This window comes from Gorilla gorilla, chromosome 14 (assembly GCF_029281585.2).
Source record: "Gorilla gorilla gorilla isolate KB3781 chromosome 14, NHGRI_mGorGor1-v2.1_pri, whole genome shotgun sequence".
Classification (NCBI taxonomy): domain Eukaryota; kingdom Metazoa; phylum Chordata; class Mammalia; order Primates; family Hominidae; genus Gorilla; species Gorilla gorilla.
The window spans coordinates 37,727,260-37,751,948 of NC_073238.2; the positions used below are offsets into that span (position 1 = coordinate 37,727,260).

At 43.3% G+C, this 24,689-nt stretch overlaps 2 protein-coding genes across 4 annotated transcripts in view; one reads left to right on the forward strand and one right to left on the reverse strand.

The window, feature by feature from the left end:
- The window catches only part of SACS (sacsin molecular chaperone), a 103,838-nt gene extending 85,553 nt beyond the window's left edge, over nucleotides 1-18,285 (reverse strand). For 2 of the 3 annotated variants that reach the window (XM_063697189.1, XM_055359668.2), the window contains exon 1: nucleotides 18,140-18,285. The gene's annotated coding sequence lies outside the window, so the exon portion shown is untranslated. The remainder of the gene's footprint in view (nucleotides 1-18,139) is intronic. The other variant, XM_004054249.4, reaches the window with a different exon arrangement.
- On the forward strand, nucleotides 3,521-13,419 carry LOC101136085 (uncharacterized). Its single transcript, XM_004054253.5, has 2 exons — nucleotides 3,521-3,893; nucleotides 11,523-13,419. Exons 1-2 carry the CDS (start codon nucleotides 3,615-3,617, stop codon nucleotides 11,559-11,561), a joined length of 318 nt encoding a protein of 105 aa, XP_004054301.4. The 5' UTR covers nucleotides 3,521-3,614; the 3' UTR covers nucleotides 11,562-13,419.
- Nucleotides 18,286-24,689: the final 6,404 nt, after the last annotated feature.

Here is a 24,689-nt window from a genome sequence, read left to right on the forward strand (position 1 = left end):
TTTACACATGTTCATCCCCCTGGAAATTGCCATACTCTCCATAATTGTCAGAAATTACCTACCATGATTGAATCATTATGTATGCTGTGAGCCAATACATGTGAAGGTGATAAGGCAGCCGTTACCCAGATCATTCTTTTCTCAAAATACAGCCCGTGATGAATCACTCTCATAATTTGTTTTTAATTTTTGAGCTACAACATACTACTTTGGTGATCTTTGGCCTCCTTGTACACCACCTATTTATTCTTTACTTAATATTTATTTTTCCCAAAATGATATTTTAATTAAATAAATGTATTATGAAAAGAAACTTTCCATCTACTATAAATGGAAACCCAGTACCACAAATAGAGAATAACTTTAAAGATAAATAAAATGAATACAAAATGACTCATTAAATGCTGATCGAAGTGCCTGCTGAAAACACTAAGTCTTTAACCTGCTCTTTGTTACTAGAAATGGAGATCAGTAAATTTATGAGAAAATGTATATCCTTTAATGATTTCATCCAGAAGGAAGGAAAGCTAAAAATTAATGAGTTGAGTATCCATTTTAAGAATTTAGGAAAAAGGCCGGGCGTGGTGGCTCACGTCTGTAATCCTAGCACTCTGGGGGACTGAGGCTGTTAGGTCACCTGAGGTCAGGAGTTCGTGACCAGCCTGGCCAACATGGTGAAACCCTGTCTCTACTAAAAAATACAAAAAATTAGCCGGGCATGGTGGTGTGTGCCTGTAATCCCAGCTACTCGGGAGGCTGAGGCAGGAGAATCACTTGAACCCACTAGGCGGAGGTTGCAGTGAGCCAAGATCACGCCACTGCACTCCAGCCTGGGGGACAGAGCCGACTCCATCTCAAAAAAGGAATTTATGAAAAAATGTCTTGGGGATAAACCCAAAGAAAATAGGAAATAAAGATGAGAGCAGAATTAATGAAAGAGAAAACAAAGATACAATGGGGACTATCAGCAAAAATAAAAGTTAATTCCTTAAAAACACTACTAAAATTGGCAAACTTCTGGAAGATTGATTAAGGTAAAAGAAAAAAAGTCAACCGGGCACCATGGCTCACACCTGTAATCCTACCACTTTGGGAGGCCACAGAGGCCAGATCACTTAGGCCCAGGAATTCGAGGCCAGCCTGACCAACTTGGTGAAACCCTGTCTCTACTAAAAATATAAAATTAGCTGGGCGTGGTGGCGCATGTCTGTAGTCCCAGCTACTCGGGAGGCTGAGGCAAGAGAATTGCTTGAGCCCGGGAGGCAGAGGTTGCAGTGAGCCAATATCTTGCCATTGCACTCCAGCCTGGGCAACAAGAAACTCCATCTTAAAAAAAAAAAAAAAAAAGTAGAAGGGAACTTTTTTAAAGGGCAAATTAAATGGCAAATCTCATGCTTAGCAGTGATAAGGATATTTCTTGATCTCTATTTCTACTCAGCATGTATTGGAGGGGGCAGCCAGTACAAGACAGAAAAAACAAAGAGGAACAGGGAGGAGGGGAAGTAAGAGGGGAACAAAACCATCACTATTCATGGATAGAGTATTCAAAAAAATTCATACAAACTGACAATGTTAATAATAGATTTTTTCAAGATTACTGATATAAGTTAAATTGCATTTCTACATACCAGCAAGAGTTTAAGAGAAAAGTATTTGTTAATGATAGACATTTATCAAGCAAGAAAAAAATGTTACCTTGGAATAATTATAATGAAAGAACTTACATAGGAATTTTAAGAAGAAAATCTATGAACTTTAATGAAAGACATTAAAAAGACCCTTTAAAAATAGAGTCATGTACATGATGAACCAGAAGATTAAATATCATTGAAATGTCAACTCTCCTCAAATTCATCTTGTAATTCAAAGCAATTTGAATCAAAACCCCAGCAACCTTGTAGAATAAAAACACAATAACCAAAGACACTACTTAAGAAGAAGAGGGAAGACTTGCTCTAGAAGATATTAAGCTTTAACATGAAACCATAATAATTATGTGGCATTCACATGGGAACAATCAAAGAGAGTAAAAGGCTCAGAGACAGACCCTTGCATTAATGAGAACCTGATACATGAGAGAGGTATCAGCAGGGTTTAGTGGGGGAAAGCTGGGCCATTCCAAAAATGTTACTGGGGCAAGTGGTTAACTATATGGAAACAAGCACAAAAATTTATCTGAACCCCATACTGTGCACAAGTATCAATTCTAGATGATTAAGCACATAAGTGAGAAAATCAAACCTTAAAAATTTTAGAAGGAAGTGGAACACAACATCTTTATGGCTTCAGGGTAAATAAGAATTCCTTTAAAAACAAATAGAAAGCAGTAACCCTAAAGGAAAGGATTGTTAAAATCAAACTACAAGGCCGGGTGCGGTGGCTCACACCTGTAATCCCAGCACTTTGGAACACTGAGGCAGGCGGAACCCCTGAGCTCAGGAGTTTGAGACCAACCTGGGCAACACAGCAAAACTCCATCTCTACAAAAAATACAAAAATTAGCCAGGCATGGTGGCACGCACTTGTAGTCACAGTTACTAGGGAGGCTGAGGTGAGAGGATCACTTGAGCCCAGGAGGCAGTCTGCAATGAGCTTAGACTGCATCATTGCACTCCAGCCTGGGAGTAAGATTCTGTCTCAAAAAAAAAAAAAAAAAAATTCAAGTTACATTAAAATTAAGAATTTCTGCTCACCTAAGGCAAGCTATATAAAATAGAAGATATTTGCCACACAGCAATCAGCAAAGGTTTTGTGTTCAGAATATAGAAAGAACTCTTGAAAATAAAAAAAGAAACAACCTAAGAGAAAAGCAGAAATTGGGGAACAGGCTCTAATTTATATTTATCTTTCATATGGATAATACCTTCATTTAAATATAATACAAAGACTATCTCTGCTTGTAATGAAATAGTAATATACATTTAGTTCAACTTAATTTTTACTGTTTTCAACTACAGAAGTGCTTTTTGTTCCTTAATAATTATATGCTTAACATTATACAAGATTTTTAGACATATATGTTTGTTTCCCTTGTATATAAATTCTCATCTGATGTTTCCACATTTGAGTGCTTCAGTATAGCACCCATTTCTTTTTTTTTTTTTTTTTTTTAACCTTACATGGAGTCTTGCTCTGTCTCTCCAGCTGGAGGGCAGTGGCTGATCTCTGCTCACTGCAACTTCCGCCTCCCGGGTTCTAGTGATTTGCCTGCCTCAGCTGCCTGAGTAGTTGGGATTACAGGCGCCTGCCACCAAGCCCAGCTAATTTTTGTATTTTTAGTAGAGAGGGGATTCACCATGTTGGCCAGGGTGGTCTCAAACTCCTGACCTCAAGTGATCCCCCTGCCTCAGCCTCCCAAAGTGCTGAGGTTAGAGACCTGAGCCAGGGTGCCTGACCAGAAAATCATTTTTTGATCTAGCATTGCATTTGTGACTATCAAGGTGCCCATGGGTTTGTCTCCATGGGCGCCGCCCTCTTCCTAGGAGAGTAGGTGGGGAGTTTCTGTGCCCCCTCCCCCACCATGGGGAACTTGCCCTCTTGCACACTTGGTGCGGAAGGCGCCATTTTGGCCCAGTTGGCGCTGAGTAAGATGTTCTCGCTGCTCTGCTCAGGGCATGAAGATCTGGGGCAGGTGCAGGACTTGGGGCCCCAGAGAGTGCCACACTCGACTGCCCGTGGGAGTGGGCTGGTGCCTGGGAGCAAGAGCGCAGCCGTCCGGTGCCTGTGTGAGCCGACAGGGCAGCTCCGCCAGGGAACCAGGGGCCCATCCCGCTGGGGTCATGGGCGGACAGGCACAGGAGCTGAGAGAGGGGACCGGGCCTAGGCCACAGGCCCTCCAAGGAAGCCACAGAGCCAGCTACTGGCACCCAGGGACTGCGGGAAGCTTCGGCAAGGTAAGCTCTGGCAGGGTAAGCTCGGGACCAACATGGGTTTTAGTGTATTTTCCTAGTGGTGGGGAATTTCTACAAGGTGGGTAGGACGTGTTAAGGGTGGCCTTAGCAATTTGTAGGCCTAGAGGCCGTCTAGGAGAGTCCTGCAGTTCAGAGTCTCAACAGGGCTTGATGGGGCCTGCCATTTCATTTCGCAATGTGGTTCCTAATGTTTCTTGGGAAACCGGGCGTGTTATGTCTCCATGTCACCCTTTACTTCTTGGATTTCTTGGTGTGCGTGGTTGCCTTTTTCTCTTTTCTTATATTGCAATTTCGGGTCCCACATTTTCTTCCATTCTAATCTGTGTGTCCTCTATGCAAAGCCTGTGGTGGGTCTTGCTCTGGGACTAGTTGAGCACCATTGCACTCGTGTTGGTTGTGGGAGTGTCATCGTTTCTGTGTGTGTTCAGCATTCTGTTGCGAGTTCCTTATCTTCAGAATGATTGAGAAATGTAGTTTTCAGTTTTAAAGAATATATATTCTTTGGGGAGGTGATTTTATTGCATTTGGCCAGAGAATATGTGACCATTCGGTCACTGAGGACTGGTATGTACCCCTAGGGACTCAGTATCCACCTGGAGACTGGGTGTCACCATGGAACCTGATGTCACTCTGGGCCTAGCTGCCCACATGGGTCCTGGGTGTCCACCTGGAGCCTGACTTTTTCCCAGGGACCTAGGTATCCATTTGGGTCCTGATGTTCATCTGGGACCTGGTGTTCGCCTAGGGCCCGATAGTCACCTGGGGACTGGGTATGTACCTGGGGCCTCATGTCCACCTGTGGTGTAGGTATCCACGTTGTGCCTGTGTGTCAATCTGGTGCCTGATGTCCACCTATGGATTAGATACCCAACTGGGGCCTGCTCTTCATCTTGGACTTGGTGTTTACCTGGAACCTGATGTCCAGATGGGGCATAGATTATCTATGTGGGGACTGGTGTCTAGATGGGGTCTGACAGTCAACTGGGGCCTGGCCTGGTATTTTCCTGAGGTGTGACTGTGAACCTGGGGACTAAAGTCTACCTAGAATCCAGTGTCTACCTTGGGCCTAATGTTCACCTGTGGCCCAGTGTAAATCTGGGGCCTGGTATTTAGCTAGGGCCTTGGTATTCACCCAGGGCTTGATTTCAGCTGGGCCCTGAAGTTCTCCTAGTGCCTAGTGTCCACCTGAGGCCTTGGTGTCAGTCTGGAACTGGATGTCCACCTGGGGCTTCAGTGTTTCCCGGTGCCTGAGGACTTCCTGGGCCTGGATGTTCACACGGGACCTAGATTGAACCTGGGGCCTGATGTTCATCAGGAGCCCAGATATCCACCTGGGGAGTGGTGTCCACCCAAGACATTTGGAGTCAAGTGTCCACTTGAGGCCTCATGTCCACCTGGGGCCGGATTGTCCATCAGGGACCTGTTTTTGACCAGGGACCTGGGTATTTACCTGGGGCCTCAGTGCCCACTTGGGGCCTGACATCCACTTGGGTGTTGGTGTCCACCAGGGGCCTAATGTCCACCAGAGTCCTGGGTATCCTCCTGGCGCCTGGTGTCTGCCTGGGGCCTGGTGTCCACCTAAAGTGTGGGTATCCACCTAGGACCTGGTGTGCACCTAGGGCCTTTGTCCACCTTGGGCCTGTTGTTCCTCTGGGGACTTGTGTCCACCTGGGCCCTGGGTGTGAGCGTGGTACCTGATATCCACCTGTGGCTTCCTTAGCCACCTGAGGCCTGGTGGTCATTTGAAACCTGGTGTTCTCCAGGGGCCTGATGTCAACCTGAGGTGTAGATATCCACCTGGGTCCTGGATGTCCAGCTGGGGCCAGATGTCCAGCTCTGGTCTAGGTATACCCCTGGGGCTTGATATTCACCAGGGGTTTAGGCATTTACTTGGCACCTAGTTTCCATGTGGAGTGTGCCATCCCATGAGGATTGACATTCAGCTGGGGACCGGGTATCTACCAGGGACCTGGGTATCCACCTCAAGCCTATTATACTCCTGGAACCTGAGTATTTACCTGGGGTCTGATATGCACCCAGGCCTGTTGTCTACATAGTGTCTTATGTTCCCCTTGAGCCTGGATGTCCGTCTGAGTCCTCGGTATCCTCTGTGGGATGGCTGTCCACCTGTGACTTTGTGTCCTGCTGTGGCACGGATGTGAGCCTGGTGCCTGATATACATCTTAAGTCCAGTGTCCACCTGGGGCCTGATGTTTATCTGGGGACTGATGTCCACATGGGAACTGGGCATTCACCTGCGGCCTGATGTCCACTGGGAATTGGATGTTGCCCTGGGGTCAGGGTATCTACCTGGGGCGTGGTGTTCACCGGGGGGCCTAGGCATCCACCTGGGGCCTGTTGTCTACCTGGGGCTTCCTGTTCACTGTGGCCCTGGTATTTACCTGGGGCCTGGACATCCACTTGAGGCCTGAAGTTTAAGTGGGGCCTGGTGTTCAACGGGGGCCCATGTGTCAACTTGGGAACAGACATACACCGAGATGTCTGATATCCATCTGGGGCCTGGTTTCCACCTGGGGCCTGGCATGTAGCTGGGGCCTAGTATTTACCTACGGCCTGGGCGTCCACCTATGGTGTATTATCTAAGTATCTAAGTAACAACGTTTGAGAGGTTATTAGGCCTATATATGAACATGCTACTAACTAGAAAAAAGCTATGTGCAAAGGAGCTTTGTGATGTACCTTATTATATTGTTGAATGGAACGTAACTTTTCATTAAACAAGTTCCTAACACGTTTTATAGAATCTAACAAATGAGATTTCAGAGGCCTATATATAAACATATGAAAATTCAGCCCAATAACTAAAAACAAGCCATGTGAGAAGAAGCTTTGTGATGTGCTTTATTATATCACTGAATGTAACCTGTGTTTTTATTAAAGAAGTTCCAAACACACGTTTTATTGTTTTATACAACCTAAGGAATGACATTTCAGAGGCTGTTAGGCCCACATGTGAATATACAAATATTCATCCTTAATAACTAAAAACAATCTGTGCATGAAGAAGCTTTGTTATGTGGTATTTCATATCACTGAATGAATGGAACCTGTGTTTTTATTAAACAAGTTCCAAACACACGTTTTATAAAACCTAAGGAATGACATTCCAGAGGCTATTAGGTCTTATGTGAATATTTGAATATCCATCTCTAATAACTAAAACAGTCTGTGTGCGAAGATGCTTTGTGATGTGGTGTTTCTTTTTTTTTTTTTTGAGACGGAGTCTCACTCTGTCGCCCAGGCTGGAGTGCAGTGGCACGATCTCGGCTCACTGCAAGCTCTGCCTCCTGGGTTCACGCCATTCTCCTGCCTCAGCCTTTGGTGTTTCATATAACTGAAAGAAACCTGTGTTTCTGTTAAACACATACTAGAAACACGTTTTGTAGAATCTAACCAATGACATTTCAGACATCGTTAGGCCTATATATGAACATATGAATATCCAGACCTATTAACTGGAAAAAAGCTATGTGCGAAGAACATTTGTGATGTGCTTTATTATATCACTGAATGAAATGTGAGTTTCCATTAAACAAGTTGTAAAAACACGTTTTGTAGAACCTATTTCATGAGATTTCAGAGGCAATCAGGCCTATATATAAACATATGAAAATCCAGCCTTAATAACTAAAAACAAGCTATGTGAGCAGAAGCTTTGTGATGTGCTGTTTTATATCAATGAACGGAACCTGTGTTTTTATTAAACAACTTCCAAGCAGACGTTCTTTAGAACCCAGGGAATGACATTTCAGAGGCTATTAGGTCTATATATGAATATATGAATATCCATCCCTAATAACTAGAAACAATCTGTGAAGAAGCTTTGTGATGTGCTGTCTCACATCACTGAATGGAACCTGTGTTTTTATTAAACTAGTTCCAAACACACATTTTTTAGAACCTAAGGAATGACATTCCATAGGCTATTAGGCCTATGTATGAATATACAACTATCTATCACTAATAACAAAAAACAATTTATGTGTGAAGAAGCTTTAGGATGCACTGTTTTATATCACTGAATGGAACAAGCGTTTCTATTAAACAAGTTCCAAAAGGACGTATTATAGAATCTAAGTAATGACATTGCAGAGATTATTAGGCCTCTATATGAACCTACTAATATCCAGCCCTAATAACTAGAAACAGCTATGTGCAAAGAACATTTGTGATGTGCTTTATTATATCGCTGAATGGGATGTGAGTTTTCATTAAACAAGTTCCAAACACACATTTTGTGGAATCTAATTAATGAGATTTCAGAAGCTATTAGGCCTATATATAAACTATTAGGCCTATATATAAAAATACGGAGCCTTAATAACTAAAAGCAAGCTATGTGTGAAGAGGCTTTGAGCTTCGGGATGTACTATTTCATATGAATGAAAAGAACCAGTGTTTTTGTTAAACAAGTTACAAGCACTCATTTTTTAAAACCTAAGCAATGACATTTCAGAGGATATTATCCTATATATGAATATACGAGTATCCATCCCTAATAACTAAAAACAGCTTTGTGATGTGCTGTTTTATATCACTGAATGGAACCTGTGTGTTTATGAAACAAGTTTCAAACATGTTTTGTAGAATCTACAAAAATGACATTTCAGAGGTTATTGGGTTTATATATGAATATACAAATATCCACTACTAATAACTAGAAACAAGCTATGTGTGAAGAAGCTTTTTGATGTGCTTTATTATATCACTGAATGCAACTGGAATCTCCATTATACAATTTCCAAACACATGTTTTGGAGAATCTAAGAAAGGAGATTTCAGGCTGGGCATGGTGGCTCACGCCTGTAATCCCAGAACTTTGGGAGGCCGAAGCGGGCAGATCACCTGAGGTCGGGAGTTCGAGACCAGCCTGGCTAACATGGAAAAACCCCGGCTCTACTGAAAATACAAAATTAGCCAGGCGTGGTGGCGCATGCCTGTAATCCCAACTACTTGGGAGGCTGAGGCAGGAGAATCACTTGAACCCGGGAGGCGGAGGTTGCAGTGAGCCGAGATCACGCCACTGCCCTCCAGCCTGGGCAACAAGTGGGAAACTCTGTCTCAAAAAAAAAAAAAAAAAGGAAGTGAGATTTCAGAGACTATTGTACCTACATAGATTTTCAGCCCTAATAATGAAAAACAAGCTATGTGAGGAGAAACTTTCTGATGTGCTGTTTTATATAAATGAATGGAACCTGTGTTTCCATGAAGCAAGTTCCAAACACATGTTTTGTAGAATCTCAGATATGACATTTCAGGGGCTATCAGGCCTATATATCAACATATGAACGTCCAGTTCTAATAACAAAAACCAAGCTATGTACAAAGAAGCTTTGTGATGTGCTGTTTTAAATCACTGAATGGAACCTGAGTTTCCATTAAACAAGTCCAAACACAGGTTTTGTAGAATCTAAATAATTACATTTCTGAGGTTATTAGGCCTATATATGAACATGTGACTATCCAGCTCAGTTAATTATCATGAAGATAACGGGTGAAGGAGCTTTGGGATGTGCTTTATTATATCACTGAATGGAACCTGTTGTTTCATTGTATCCATCGGGGGCCTGGGCGTGAGCCTGGTGCTTGGTGTACACCTCAAGTCGAGTGTCTACCTGGGGCCTGATATCCATCTGGACACTGGTGTCCACTTGGGGCCTGACGTCCACCTTGAGCTGGATGGTCCCCTGGGGTCAGGGTGTCCACCTGGGGCTTGATGTTTGCCAGGGGCCTAGGTATCCACCTGGGGCCTCCTGTTCACCTTGGCCCTGGTATTTACCTGGGGACTAGACATCCGCTTGGGGCCTGATGTTCATCTGTGGCCTGGTGTTCAACTGGGGCCTATGTGTCCACCTGGGACCTGACATCCAGATGCCTGATGTCCATCTGGGGCCTGGTTTCCACCCGGGGCCTGAATGTACCTGGGACCTTGTGTCCACCTGGGGCCTGGTATTAACCTGGGCATCCACCACGGGCCTGATGTTCAGCTGGGGCCTGGTGTCCACCTGGGGCCTATGTGCCAAACTGGGACCTGATGTTTATGCAGGGACTGGAGTCCACTTGACTAGAGCCTGGCATCAACCTGGTGTCTGATGTTCAGTGTCCACCTAGAGTCCAGTGTCATTTGGGGCCTGATGTTGTGCTGGGGCCTTGGTGTCCACTAAGGCCTTATGTCCATGGTGGTGGGGAAGAGGTGGGAATCCTTGTCCCCATGGGCCCTGCCCTCTTCCTGGGGAGAGTGGGCAGGGAGTTTCTGTGCCCCCACCCCTCAACATCCAGCAATTCACCCTTCTGCACACGTGGTGGGGAAGGCGCCATTTTTGCCCACTTGGTGCCCAGTTAAGTTGCCCCGACTGCTCTGCTCAGGGTGTGAAGACCTCAGGTGGGTGCTGGACTTGGGGCCCCGAAGCTCCACCCCGCCTGACTCCCTGCGGGAGTGGGCTCCTGCCTATGAGCTAGAGCATGGCCGCCGGGGGTCTGTGTGACAAGGCAGAGAATATTAGTATATACAAAATTTTTATACAATTGAAATGTTACTGGTAGTAAAATTAAAATGCAGTACAATAAGATTACCTTGCAGGGGCGTGGTATTTTAGATTTGTTAAAGTGATTTCATAGGGATGATCTTATTTCGGTCTTATAACAGCCTAGTGATTTGGTAGGGAATTGTGAATTTCATTATACAGAGAAGGAAACTGGTGTCCAGAAGAGTCCAGCAACAGCCCATACTTCGTTTAAATCCCGGTGGCTCCCAGCTCTTACTTCTTCCCCACGACTGAGTGCCTGACACAAGTATAGGACTTCTGTGAGCCCAGAAAATCTGAGACAGGTCTCAGTTAATTTATAAAGTTTATTTTGTCAAGGTTGAGGATGCGCCCCTTACACAGCCTCAGGAAGTCCTGATGACATTTGCCCAAGGTGGTCAGGGCACAGCTTGGTTTTATACATTTAGGGAGACATGAGACATCAATTAGTATATGTAATAAGTACAGGCCAGGTGCGGTGGCCCACGCCTGTAATCCCAGCACTTTGGGAAGCCAAGGCGGGCAGATCACCTGAGGTCAGGAGTTCAAGACCAGCCTGGCCAACATGGTGAAACCCCGTCTCTACGAAAATACAAAAATTAGCCCGGCATGATGGTGGGTGCCTGTAATCCCAGCTACTCGGGAGGCTGAGATGGAAGAATTGCTTGAACTCGGGAGGTGGAGGTTGCAGTGAGCTGAGATCATGCCATTGCACTCCAGCCTGGGTGACAGAGTGAGACTCCGTCTCAAAAAAAAAGAAGTACATTGGTTTGGTCTGGAAAGGGGGGACAACTTGAAGCAAAAGCAAGAAGACTGGAAACGGGTCAGATAGGTGATACACAAGTGGTTGCATTCTTCTGAGTTTCTGATTAGCCTTTCCAAAGGAGGCAAATCAGATATGCATCTGTCTCAGAGAGCAGAGGAGTGACTTTGAATAGAATGGGAGGCAAGTTTGCCCTAAGCAGTTCCTGGGTTGAGTTTTCCTTAGTGATTTTGGGGGCCTAAGATATTTTCCTTTCACACCCTCAAACCTCATTTCCTTCTTCCTCCTTCTCTTTCTTTTCAGAAGAGGAACGCTGCTTCTACCCTACCATTTGGGGAGTAGCACCACCTGATGGAAGAGAACATTCTTCGGTCTTCTCCTCACCATGGCTTGAGAATCGCATAATCTTGCTGTGCCCAACTTTCCTCATCCCTAAACAGGGCCAGCTTGCCTTATCCATGAACTGTATCACCGCAACACCAAACTGAGCTGTGTTCTAACAGCATTTAGTCAACTGCAGACGGTTTTTGCAAATATTAGATGCTACTACTTTTGCTGATGTAATATTTTTTAACACATGAAGTGACATGAAATGTGTTCATGATATTCTCTGCCCACTGATTCATGACCTCCTCTCATGCTTCAGGGGTCAAAACAATCAGTGCTGTCCAGCAGCTGTTAGGGACGGGGGCTCCCCTCCTCCCCAGCTTGGAACCTCAAGCCACTGCCCACAGCTAGCAAGCACATGTGCCACGCAGTGACCTCTTGGCCTTCCCAGCAAAAATATCCTATTTTGGCATATGGGCTTGACCCACAGTAGGAAAACTTGGCACTACTGTACATATGATCTCATTTAAGGAGTAGGAAGATAAACATGCCAGCTGCACTTACTCACTGATGGGAAAAGTTCTTTGAGTTACACAGTTTCAAACAGGAACAGCCAGGAGACTGGGGACTTAAATCATAACTATTGTATAAATAATGGGAGCTGTTCCCTGAGCTAAACACCGCCCTTTGGCAGAGGTAGAGCCTTTTGGCAGAGGGAGGCAGGAGAAGAGTGTGGGAAGTGAAGAAGTTCCTGAGGTGACAAAGTGAATTGCACCGGAGAGAAGGGGGGATAAAGCAGCTTCCCAGGAACTAGCACAGCAACACCTGGCTGGTCCCCGAGGACGGGACAAGAAAGGCCTCTCCTGCAGGAATGAGATTAAAATACAATCAGGAACCACGTGAATACTCTATCTCCTCTGATATGCTGTCTTGTCTGTTTGTTTAAGAGTGTCTTTGGGACTAGTAAAGCCTCTCTTCCCTGAAGGATTCCTTCGCTTTTCATAGTTTTCAGTGCTGCCGTGTTCACAGACACGCCTCTGCAGCTGCACCTGGCAGAATAGCTTGAGTTTCCCTAGAAACGCTCTTTGAGAAAGGAATAGAGGCAGAATTGCCCTTGGTGATCTCCTAAGAAATGGGGTCCATGTTCATCTGAAGATGGGAATGAAAAATTCATCCTTTTGGTTCAACCAGATTCATACATGGCCAAATCCTCTGGAATATGGTGAAAGCTGACCCTTGAAAGCCGCTAACATTACAAAAACAAGGAGCCAAATGCAGACAGACTTCAGGCCCACAGAACGCCTCCATGGGAATTATCAGCGAAGTAATCATCTCACTCTCCTAACTTCAGGAGAAAATATGAGTCAGCAGAGACTAAATTGGTTTAAAAATAGAATATTTGCAAAATGGAAAAGTCGGATGAATTCACGCTATAAATCAATAGACCTTTAAAGGTAAGGCACAGCAAGCATTTTGGATGACATTAATGAAAGACCTGTGTTGGCATAGTGTGCTACAGGAAAGGTCGGGGGTCACCACAGCCAGTACCAGTCCTTAAATATAATCCTGAAATTAAATATGTACGTAAAATACTTTCTAGAGCACAAAAGGTGAAGGTAAAGGAGAGTGCTACCAATCTTTTGTGTGTGTGTAATAAAGATTTCGATGTAAAATGTACAACAGAAAAAATACTGTATTTCAATAATAAGAAAAATATATAAATTATTCCCCCAGTGCTCCAAATCCCTTCTGTGTCATACAAATCTTTCTCATCTACTTTGCTGAAAGTTGCTCAAGAATATCTTACTCACCTTTGACTCTCCTACTTAGGTTTATGGATACAGAAAGTATTCAATAAAGAGTGAATAATTTAGTCTCTTTGGCCAATTTACAGATAATAAAACTACACATATTTTGTATGTAGTTTATCTGGCCTCAGATTCTAGCTTGTCAACTGGCAGAGCTAATTGTGGAGGCAGGAGGCTAGAAGGCTGGCACTGAAATAGAAGCTCCCAGAGTCTTAGGTTTGCCTTCAAAAGCTCAATTATTCTCAAAGATAAAATTTTACATAAAAATAATATCACATATGAGTGAATTGTATGGTATGTGAATATCTCAAAGCTGCTAAATGAAATTTTAAAAATAGATTATATGACTAAAATATATTTGATGTTTAAGTGTCATTTCAGAATACATAATATCTTAATTGATATTATCTAATATTGACTTTTTGAAGGAAAAATAATATTCAATTATTTCTTTAAAAACTAATTCTTTGGGGAGGATTGACCATGTACAACCATGGCAGAGGCTCACTAAACTGTGATTCAGTCGTTGAGGTAGGGATTTTTTTTTTTTTTGAGACGGAGTCTCGCTCTGTCACCCGGGCTGGAGTGCAGTGGTGCGATATCGGCTCACTGCAAACTCCGCCTCCCGGGTTCACGCCATTCTCCTGCCTCAGCCTCCTGAGTAACTGGGACTACAGGTGCCCGCCACCACGCCCGGCTAATTTTTTTGTATTTTTAGTAGAGATGGGGTTTCACCGTGTTAGCGAGGATGGTCTCGATCTCCTGACCTCGTGATCTGCCCGCCTGGGCCTCCCAAAGTGCTGGGATTACAGGCGTGAGCCACCGCGCCAGGCCCGAGGTAGGGATTTTTAACCTATCATGAATCCCATTTAAGAAGGAGGAAGCTGAGGCTGCAAGAGGTTAAGTGTCAAAACTAGTATGATGTGGAGCCAGGTTCCAAAACCCAGTTTATCTTCCTCCAAATACATTAAAATCTTGGGTACTTTTTATTACTATTCTTAGCAGGGACTCTCAGGAATATGACAGTAAAATGAACATAGATCTGTTCTTTGTAATCAGGATTGTCTCTGGATGGTCACTTAGCATAAACATTTAATATAATATTGGCTGGGCTCACGCCTGTAATCCCAGCACTTTGGGAGGCTGAAGTGGGCAGATCACTGGAGATCAGGAGTTCAGGACCAGCCTGGGCAACATGGTGAAACTCCGTCTCTACTAAAAATACAAAAATTAGCTGGGCGTGGTAGCAGTCACTTGTAATCCCAGCCACTCGAGAGGCTGAGGCAGGAGAATCACTGGAACCCGGGAAGTGGAGGTTGCAGTGAGCCGAGATTGCACCACTGCACTCCAGCCTGGGTGACAGAGTTAGACAACATCTTAAAAAAAAAAAAATTAATAAATAAAACTAAAGGAATATTTGGTGTAATTGACAGAAAACTCATAAAGATTGGTTGTAATTTATGTGTGAAGCTTAAAGACCTAATAAACTAATATCCTTAAGCTCTAAGTAACTATCACTGATCAAGTAAAGCTCTGTTTATATCATATTGCCAAATTTAGCAAATAAAAATTATAAATATGAACATATACACCTTAAGTTTGAGTTTCAGATAAACCACGAATTATTTTTTAGTATGTTTATGTCTTATGCAATATTTTTTGTATTTTATCTTGTAATCCTATCAGAGTTTTTAAATGGTGAAATTTATCATTGCATTAAAAACAAGGAAAAAGGCTAAAGTAGTACTATGTGAAAATGTGCACAAATTCTAGATACGTATAGAATTCAAATACTCCTTTCTAGCACTTAGTACTTTAATGAGGTAAGGATTTAAATGATCACCAATAATTATATTAGGATGGCTTTGATTTATTTTTAAATGTCATTTCAGAACACATTAAAAGGCTATGTGGACTGTAGAGCCCTTATTTTCTGCCCTAGATGACAGACTCATGGTGTAATCTCGAGCAGAATATTTAAAACAAATGTTTGTCTGGATGTAAGGTTATTATAATTGGACCACAGATCTCTCCTGACAAAACCCAGAACCAACATGTCACCCTGGGTTTCACATCGTTTGAAGTGCCCTGAGGGGCATACCATGGTAGGAACAGAGCTCAGAGTTCAGTCTGAGAACTCAGTGATGCTCCCCAAGGGAATCGAGTCTTACCATCTAGTCAATCTCTCCTTTTACTAATAAGAAATACTTGGGGTTCTACTCTCTCTTAAGGTTGCATTTTGTAATCTGCAAAATGGGGCTGCCTGTTTCATAAGGCTATTGTAAGAATCAATGAGATAAAAGCATTTAATTTGATCAAATAATTGTTGTAAACTGAGGCTACCCCAAAGAGAGCTATCTGAATCATCTAGTCAGAACCTGAAGGAAATTGAAAGATTATTCTATGTCTCTTGCCTTAGAGATGACGTTAAAAGGCTTTCTAATTAGCACAAAGAGAAGTCAAAGCAGGGCTGGAGCCACACCCTTTGGTCCCCAATCCAGTGCTTTTCCCAACTTCGCTATGTTCCCCCTTAGGTAGGGGTGAAACGGCCTCTCCTAGACGTTAAAATCTTACACAATATCCTGAGTGTGAGTTAAGGAAAGGAAAGACGGCAGGAGAAAGACACATAAAGTAGAAATTAAAATAGTAACAGGATTGGCATTGCAAAGAGCAAATTGCCACCCAGGCTGTCCAAGATCAGAATAGCAATGGGAATTGTCCTGACTTCCAATTTGGCATCCTTTGCATCAGTCACATTTAGTAGTCCTCATGTAGGCTCATGGTGGGAGTGGTCAATATCATCATCACTGCTGCTGTCATAAAGGATTTAGGAAGAGTTGTACAAAGAGAATCGGCCTTCCTTCTTCCAAAGAATACTCCTATGGCAACATGGAAACATCAGCGTTCCTTTTATAGACAAGAGGGCTTAGAACAGTGTTTCGTGCATAGCAAGAACTGAATATGTATTTTGTACTGATCAGGACTCATTCAGATGCACTCAGCCAAAAGTTCATTTCAAAATTTATTCCTTTAGGGAAATGGTGCATGAACCACTTTAGCATGCTTCACCATGGTGGTTAGGTAGATGGTGGACTGAGTGAGAAAACGACAAAACTCTTACTAATAGTGACACTGTGTGAAGAACCCTGCTAGGCGCCTTCATACAAATCACCTGGTTTCAACCCTGTGACCATTAAGTGAATAATTGTGTCATCTCTGACACAGGAGGGAACTGAGGCCCACAGAAGTTATGTGGATTGTCAGGGGCTGCAGAGTAAGGATGTGGTAGACCTGAGATTGGAACCCGGGGCTTCTGGGGTCAAGTCCTGCATAAAGCAATGGTTTTGAGATGCTTCGGATGTAAGCAAACCTTGGTCTTCAAGTTCTATAATTGGACTTTTCTTCCTATTATGTGAAGAATAGAAAACACTTAATCTTGAAAAAGTTCTTATAAACCAAGTAAGATTAAAGGAAAATAGGGTATGTAGAAAATCTGGCTTGCTTTGTTTGAAAGAGAGACTGAAGGAGTCTTTAAGATCCAAGGAGAAAAGAAAGAAAAAATTGTCCAAACAGCCCAGGAAGGTGAAGAAAGAATGAAAGGGACGGCTAAGGAGGATAGAGGAAAGGAAACTGGGGATCGTTGTCACAGGCCAAAGTGAGGCTTCAGGGCAAGATTAGGGAAGGCAGTCTGGATGGTCATAAGTAAAACTACTGGGACATCATGACCCTGCATTAACCTAGAATGAGTCTGGTTATCAATGGGCAGTTTAAGAAAAACAGTATGGCAAATCTACTTGTCATGTGACAAATAAAATGGGATTAAGTGTCAATTATTTTTTATTATTATTATAATTTTCATCCATGACCTGTGAATCAATTACTTTTATCTGCACTGATGGAGAAATGAAGAGTTCCCCTTCAAAATAACTTCAGAGCAGCTTGCGCTTGGGAAGCACGTGGATTCAACCTGGCTTCTGCCTTTTACTTAAGCGGAATGGGCTTTATCCATCTTCAGGGGCAGAGAGAATTAAGATTAAAGCCAAAACAATTGATATGTTTTAATAGAAACAAATCCAGTCCTCTTCTCTGAGGTACTGACCTTGTTTTAAGGAAGAAAAAAAGACAGCGAGAGAGAGGTTTTGTTGCTAAAGCTGGAATACTCTTTCAAAGAATCTAATGATCGCTTATTAGAATAAAATTAAATATGTGAAATATTTTTTAACTAAAAGCAGGATTTTCAAATATTATATAAGATAACCATAACATATGGCATTGTTTGAAGGCATGCTGTTTAAAGTGAGAGCAATTCTGCAAATTAACTGTAAGCTACTTTGAGAATCCCATCTTATTGTTCAGCAAGACTCTGGACCCCACGCTGTGTTACTGCAACAGCTCCATTGTGGCGGTGCCTGGCAACCCGGGTGGAAATTAAAATGACAAAGCGGCTAGTCCAGCATCTTGACCGCGGCAGATCTCTCTAGTCACCCTGCAGCCGCTCCTCACCCACAAATTCACAAGCAGCCAACCCAAACTGTACATTTTCAGAAGAGCTCATTACTCACAGCTGTACAGCACGCTGAAGGCCCTCTCGTCTCTGTCCTCTCTGAAGGCGGGTATGTTAAGGAAAGTGGCCCCTTACCTCCCCCAAGCAGCTGCAGTGGCCGAGCCCTGGTTTCCCAAGGCTCAGGGGACGGATGGCCAACAACACCATGGAGACTGCCCGTCCCCAGGCCGCTCCTGCAGCTGCCCTTCTCGCTGGCCACCCAGCTGGAACCTTGGACTTACTGGGGGCTGTGGGCATCAGGGTCTCTCGGCCTTTGTTTTCCTCCAGTGCCATCAGCAGTTCCCAGCGTGACTGTCCCGCAGCCGCACTGGGTCCAGGCGGCTCCTGCCGCAGTCAGTCGCTCCCCCTACCCAGCAGCCTTTTTTTTTCTTCTTAAAGAGACAGGACTGTCATCAACCTTAGGTGTCAATAATGCTGCAAGTGCAGCATTGTCGTTCATTGTGGGGGTGACAACCAACCACACGTTTTTGTTCTCTTCACTTGCAAAGGCTAATTTTTAGCAGTAGGTATGGCTAACAGAAGACTGGCTCTATTAAACACCAGTTGTGTGACCTTAGACAAGTCACTCATGGGTCTCGAGTACCTCATGGGAAATGAAGACCTGTGACCTGGTAATGTTGTAGCTCACAATCTGCTTTTTGTATGTTATTTGGAGTTGTTTATGAGGTTCCAATGGTTAAAAAAAAAAGCATTCACTCAAAATGTGTTGTAAACTGTGAAATGCTATACAATTGATCCTGTTCTAAGTTGAAATTGCTAGTCTCAGTTTAATAATACAAAATATTATAACTCTATTTTCTTGCTTCCTCTGATGGGGGATGTGAAATACTACCAGCATTTATTTCATTTCGACACACAGCTATCCTGCCACTGGCCTGGGTACATCATATTCCTCATGATAGTCTCCTAGTAGAACTAGTAGAACTGCCTGCTTTATCCATATAAATCTAGAATTTTGGCTTATCTGGAAATACTGGATCTTGGAAGCTTCTTATTGCTTCGTTCCTGCGGAAAATTCCTCTTAAGTCAGTTCAAAGAACTCCAGACCTGAAAAGGCTCAAATGATCTCTCCTGGGAGAAGACCAAAGCAAGCCCCAAATGTGAGCTGCAACTGGGGAAGGAGAGCCCCTGCTTCTTGTACCTGGCCCTGCACTGGTCTGACCCAGAAGATGCCACGTCTAATGGTGTCTCCTTCACATCCTAGACCCGCAGATTTGTATACATATTATTTCCTGGGAGACAGGAGGGAAACCTCCTGTTCTAACAAAAGGACTGAATAATCACAAACAAAGCACGTTTCTATTGGGGAGAAATGGTGTCTTGCAGGGCCTTTTCATTGAACTCTCACTATAGCGCCGTGTGGACCAACAGGCCCTCGGTGGCATGCGCCTGTGGAGTGAGCCTGCCTCTCTCAGGCTACCACCATTCTTACGTGGTTCAGTTGTAATCAGTTTAATTCAGCACACAAATATTGAGCACTTGCTTGTTCCTGGCATCAGCTAGACACTGTAGACTAAACGGTGAATACCCAGTGTGTTGCTCCCCCAGCAGGCTCTTCTACTCACAGCTGTAAACCATTACACCCCCAAAGGGAAAAGTTATAAATAACTACATATATATAAACTATATCTATTATATATATGTATAGTTTTCAGAAAGGTTAGACGATTTTGCCTACCTACTCACACTAAATAAAGGTATCCAGTGAAATGTTGATTATTCAGAAATAGTGTTGCTTAGCCAGGTGTGGTGGTACATGCCTGTAGTCCTAGCAACTCGGGAGGCTGAGGAAGGAGGATTGCTTGAGGCCGGGAGTTTGAGACCAGCCTGAGCAACATAGCAAGACCTCAGGTTGGGCGCAATGGCTCACGCCTGTAATCCCAGCACTTTGGGAGGCCGAGGTGGGTGGATCACGTGAGGCCAGGAGTTCAAGACCAGCCTGGCCAACATGGTGAAACCCCATCTCTACTAAAAATACAAAAATTAGCTGGGTGCGGTGGTGTGCACCTGTAATCTCAGATACTTGGAGGCTAAGGCAGGAGAATTGCTTGCACCTGGGAGGCAGAGGTTGCAGTGAGCTGAGATTGCGCCACTGCACTCCAACCTGAACAACAGAGTGAGACCCTGTCCCAAAAAAACAAAAACAAACATAGCAAGACTTCATCTCTACAAAAATTAAAAAATTAAGCAGGCATTGGTCGTGCATGCCTGCAGTCCTAGCTACTCGGGAGACTGAGGTGGGAGGATCACTTGAGCCCAGGAGTTTAAGGTTACAGTGAGCTATGATTGCACCACTGCACACCAGCCTGGGCGACAGAGTGAGACCTCATCTCTATAATTAAAAAAAAAAAAAAAAAGACAAAAAATAGTGTTGCAATGTAGAAGTCAAAGCTTAAATACCCTTGTGAGCACTGCCTGTGATACACCTTGTTACTGTTACAACAAATTGCATGTGTTTATATGTGACTTTCTACACATTTGGAAGGTGATTTCATGTGCATTGCAAGCCCTTCACTATGCCACTGTCCAGATACGATGGCACATGAAATAAACCATATGAATTCAGTTACACTCGTGGTGCCATTTATGCTATTGGAATGTTGTTGTCAAAAGATTTAGACTTTGTTCTAAAAATTTAAGAAAGCAAAGATTTCTGGATAATTCATGAACCACAGATCTTCCACATTCTGGGCAAAGATTGACCGTTAACATACCCAGGTCAGAGGTCAATCTGTCTGTGATGGTTAATTTTAGGTGTCAACTTGACTGGGCTAAGGAATACCCAGTTAGCTGGTAAAGCATCTTCTCTGGGTGTGTCTGTGAGGGTGTCTGCCAAAGAGACTAGCGTTTGAATTACTAGACTGGGTAAAGAAGATCTGCTGTCACCCATGTAGACGGACATCATCCCACATGAGGGCCCAGATAGAGAACCAAAAGTCAGAGGAAGAACAAATTCTCTCCCTCTCTCTCCTTGAGCTGGTACATCCCGTCTTCTGCTACCTTGGACATCAGAGGTCCTGGTTCTCAGATCTTCAGAATCCAGGACCTACACCAGCACCCCACCTTATTCTCAGGCCTTTGGCCTTGTACTAGGATTTACACCATCAGCTTGCCTGGTTCTCAGGCCGTCAGACTCAGACTGAATCACACCAACAGCTTTCCTGGTTCTCCAGCTTGCAGATGGCAGATCAGGGGACTTACTGGCTTCCACAAGCACATGAGCCAATTTCCATAATAAATCCCTTCTTACATATCTATAAATATCTTTGGTTCTGTTTCTCTGGAGAACCCTAAGACAATGTCTCCACCTTACCCTAAGCTAAGCCTAGAACATGAGAAAACATGACCTGGTGCCACGGCTGTCCAGAACCACAAAAGTGCAGCTAGAGGATGAGCCTCTGCCACTTGTCCAGAGGTTTCAAAGAGCTGCTGCAATATGCTGACTCCTTCTCCTGGATCCTCCCAGCTGCTGCTCCCACCGTGCCAGTCTTTCGTTCCAGCCATATCACGTGGTCAAAGCTCTGCTCACATGTGGCCTGGAGACCACATGGCTTTCTTGGCCTCTTCCCCAAAGCTGTATGAGGGTCAGATTTTATCAACTCAGAAAGGTTAGCAGCTCAACCTGAATGATAAAAGCTAAGTCTCAGCATCTAGTCATAGTTTTGGAGTCTTAGCTTCTGTATCTGTGATGGTTAATATTGAGTGTCAACTTGATTGGATTGAAGGCTACAAAGTATTGTTCCTGGGTGTGTCTGTGAGGGTGTTGCCAAAGGAGATTAACATTTGAGTCAGTGGCAGAGGCAGACCCACCCTCAATCTGGGTGGGCACAGTCTAATTAGCTGCCAGAGTAGCTAGGATAAAAGCAGGCAGACGAATGTGGAAAGATTAGACTGGCTTAGTCGTCTAGCCTACATCTTTCTCCCATGCTGAATGCTTCCTACCCATGAATATTGAACTCCAAGTTCTTCAGCTTTGGGACTCTTGGACCTTTGGCCACAGACCAAAGACCAGGAGTCTACGCAATGTTGGCTTCCCTACTTTTGAGGTTTTGGGACTCGGACTGGCTTCCTTGCTCTTCAGCTTGCAGATGGCCTATTGTGGGACCTCACTTTGTGATCATGTGAGTCAATACTCCTTAATAAGTTCCCTTTTATATATACATCTATCCTATTAATTCTGTCCCTCTAGAGAACCCTGACCAATATCACCGGTTTTACTAACTCACTGGCACATCATGCCAGCATGCTCAATAGTAATGATTGCTCTTGTCAGGGATTATAGAGATTAAATCTCTACAAACCAGGAACTCTCTGGGAAAGTCACATGATTTGTGACCTTCAGTTTCTTCATCTGTGAAATGGGAATAGAAGCATACCTCTTTTTATTGCATATCACTTTATTGCACAATGCAGATTCTATGTTTCTTACAAATTGAAGGTTCATGACAATCCTGCCTTGAGTAAGACTATTGGAGCCATTTTTCCAACAGCACGTGCTTAGTTTGTGTTTCTGTGTCACATTTTGGTAATTCTCACAATATTTCAAGCTCTGATTATTATCATATCTGTTATGGTAATCTGTGATCAGTGATCTTTGATGTTGCTATCGTAATTGTCTTGGGGCTCCACAAGTAGCACCCATATAAGACGGTGAATTTAATTGACAGATGTTGTGTGTTCCGACTGCTCCACTGACCAGCTGTTCACTGTTTCTCTCTCTCTCTGTCTCTCCCCTCCTCTCTCTCTGCCTCTCTCTCTCGCTCCCACTCAGGCTTCCCTATTCCCTGAGGCACAACAATATTGAAATTATGCCTGTGAATAACACTACAGTGGCCTCTAAGTGTTCAAGTGAAAGAAATAATCACATATCTCTCGCTTTAAATCAAAAGCTAAAAATGAATGAAAAATGTTCATCATCAGTAATCATCAGAGAAATGCAAATCAAAACCACAATGAGATAGCATCTCGCACAATCAGAATGGCTATTATTAAAAAGCCAAAAAATAATAGATGTTGGGGAGGCTGCAGTGAAAAGGGAACACTTATATACTGTTGGTGGGAATGTAAATTAGTTCAGCAATTGTGGAAAGCAGTTGGAGATTTCTCAAAGAACCAAAAACAGAATTACCATTCAATTCAGCAGTCCTATTACTGGGTATATATGCAATGGAAAATAAATTGTCCTACCAAAAAGACTCATACACTTGTGTGGTCATCACAGCAGTATTCACAATATCAAAGACATAGAATCAACTTAGATGCCCATCAATAGGTGATTGGATAAAAAAAAAAGTGGTACATATACCATGGAACAATACAGAGCCATAAAGAAGAATGAAATGGAAGCAACTAGAGGCCGTTATCCCAAGTGAATTAACGCAGGAACAAAAATCCAAATACTACATGTTCTCACTTATAGGTGGGGGCGAAGCATTGGTACACATGGACGTAAAGATAGGGGGAAAAAGACACTGGAAACTGCTAGATGAAACAGTAGGGGAGGGGGCCAAGGGCTGAAAAACTACCTATTGGGTACTATGCTCACTACCTGGATGATGGGATCATTTGTACCCCAAGCCTCAGCATCATGCAATATACCTGTGTAACAAACATGCACATGTACCTCCTGAATCTATAGAGTTAAAATCATTTTTTTAAAAAGCTAGAAATGATTAAGCTTAATGTGCATAGCATGTCAAATACTAGATGGATCAAAAGCTAGGCCTTTTAACTCCAAACAGATAGCCAAATAATGAATGCAAAGGAAAAGTTCTTGAAGGAAATTAAGTGTTACTCCAGTGAACACATGAATCATAAGAAAGTGAAACAGTCTTTTAATTGATACGAAGAAAGTTTTAGTGGTCTGAATAGAAGATCAAACCAGCTACAACATTCCCTTAAGCCAAAGCCCAATATAGAAAAAGGCCCTAATTCTCCTGAATTCTGTGAAGGCTGAGAAAGGTGAAGAAGTTGCAGAACAGTTTGAAGCTACCAGAGGTTGGTTCCTGAGGTTTGAAGAAAGAAGCCATCTCCATAACATGAAAGTGCAAGGTGAAGCAGCACGTGCTAATGGAGAAACTTCAAGTTCTCCAAAAGATCTAGCTAACGTAATGGATGAAGGTGACTACACTAAGCAACAGATTCTCAATGCATGTGAATAATACGGTTTGTCTGTGTCTCCACCCAAATCTTATCTTGAATTGTCCTTCCCATAATCTCCGCGTGTCATGGGAGGGACCCAGTGGGAGGTAATTGAATCATGAGGGCAGTTACCCCCATGCTGCTGTTCTCGTGATAGGGATTTCTCACTAGATCTGATGGTTTATAAAAATAGAAACTAGGACCAGCTACATAATTTTCAGGTCCCACTGCCAAATAAAAATACTGGGTACTTTGCTGAAAATTATTAAGAATTTTGAGATATTGGCAGTGGAGCATTGAACCAGGCATTGTTTAATCCCTTCTGGGCATGGGATCCTGTGTGACTTCATAAAGCCGGACCAGATAGAAACAAAGAGTATTTATATGTTAACTGGGAAGTACAATGCATTCTATCTGTGGTTATGATTATGTAGTATATACGTGCATGTGCAAAGAACCTGGGAATTAACTCCAAGTCACCAAAATAGCTACTTTAAGGTGGCAAAATCATGGAGTAGCAAAATCTTTCATGGTCTTTATATTATTTTTGTGAAAAAAAGTTATTAAAACAAAAACTTTTAGGCCAGGCGCAGTGGCTCACGCCTGTAATCCCAGCTCTTTGGGAGGCCA

Coding starts and splice junctions, on each gene's coding strand:
- LOC101136085 (XM_004054253.5), top strand. CDS start 3,615: ATGAAGATCTGGGGCAGGTGCAGGACTTGGGGCCCCAGAGAGTGCCAC. Junction 3,894..11,522: donor CTGCGGGAAGCTTCGGCAAG/GTAAGCTCTGGC, acceptor CTTTCTTTTCAG/AAGAGGAACGCTGCTTCTAC.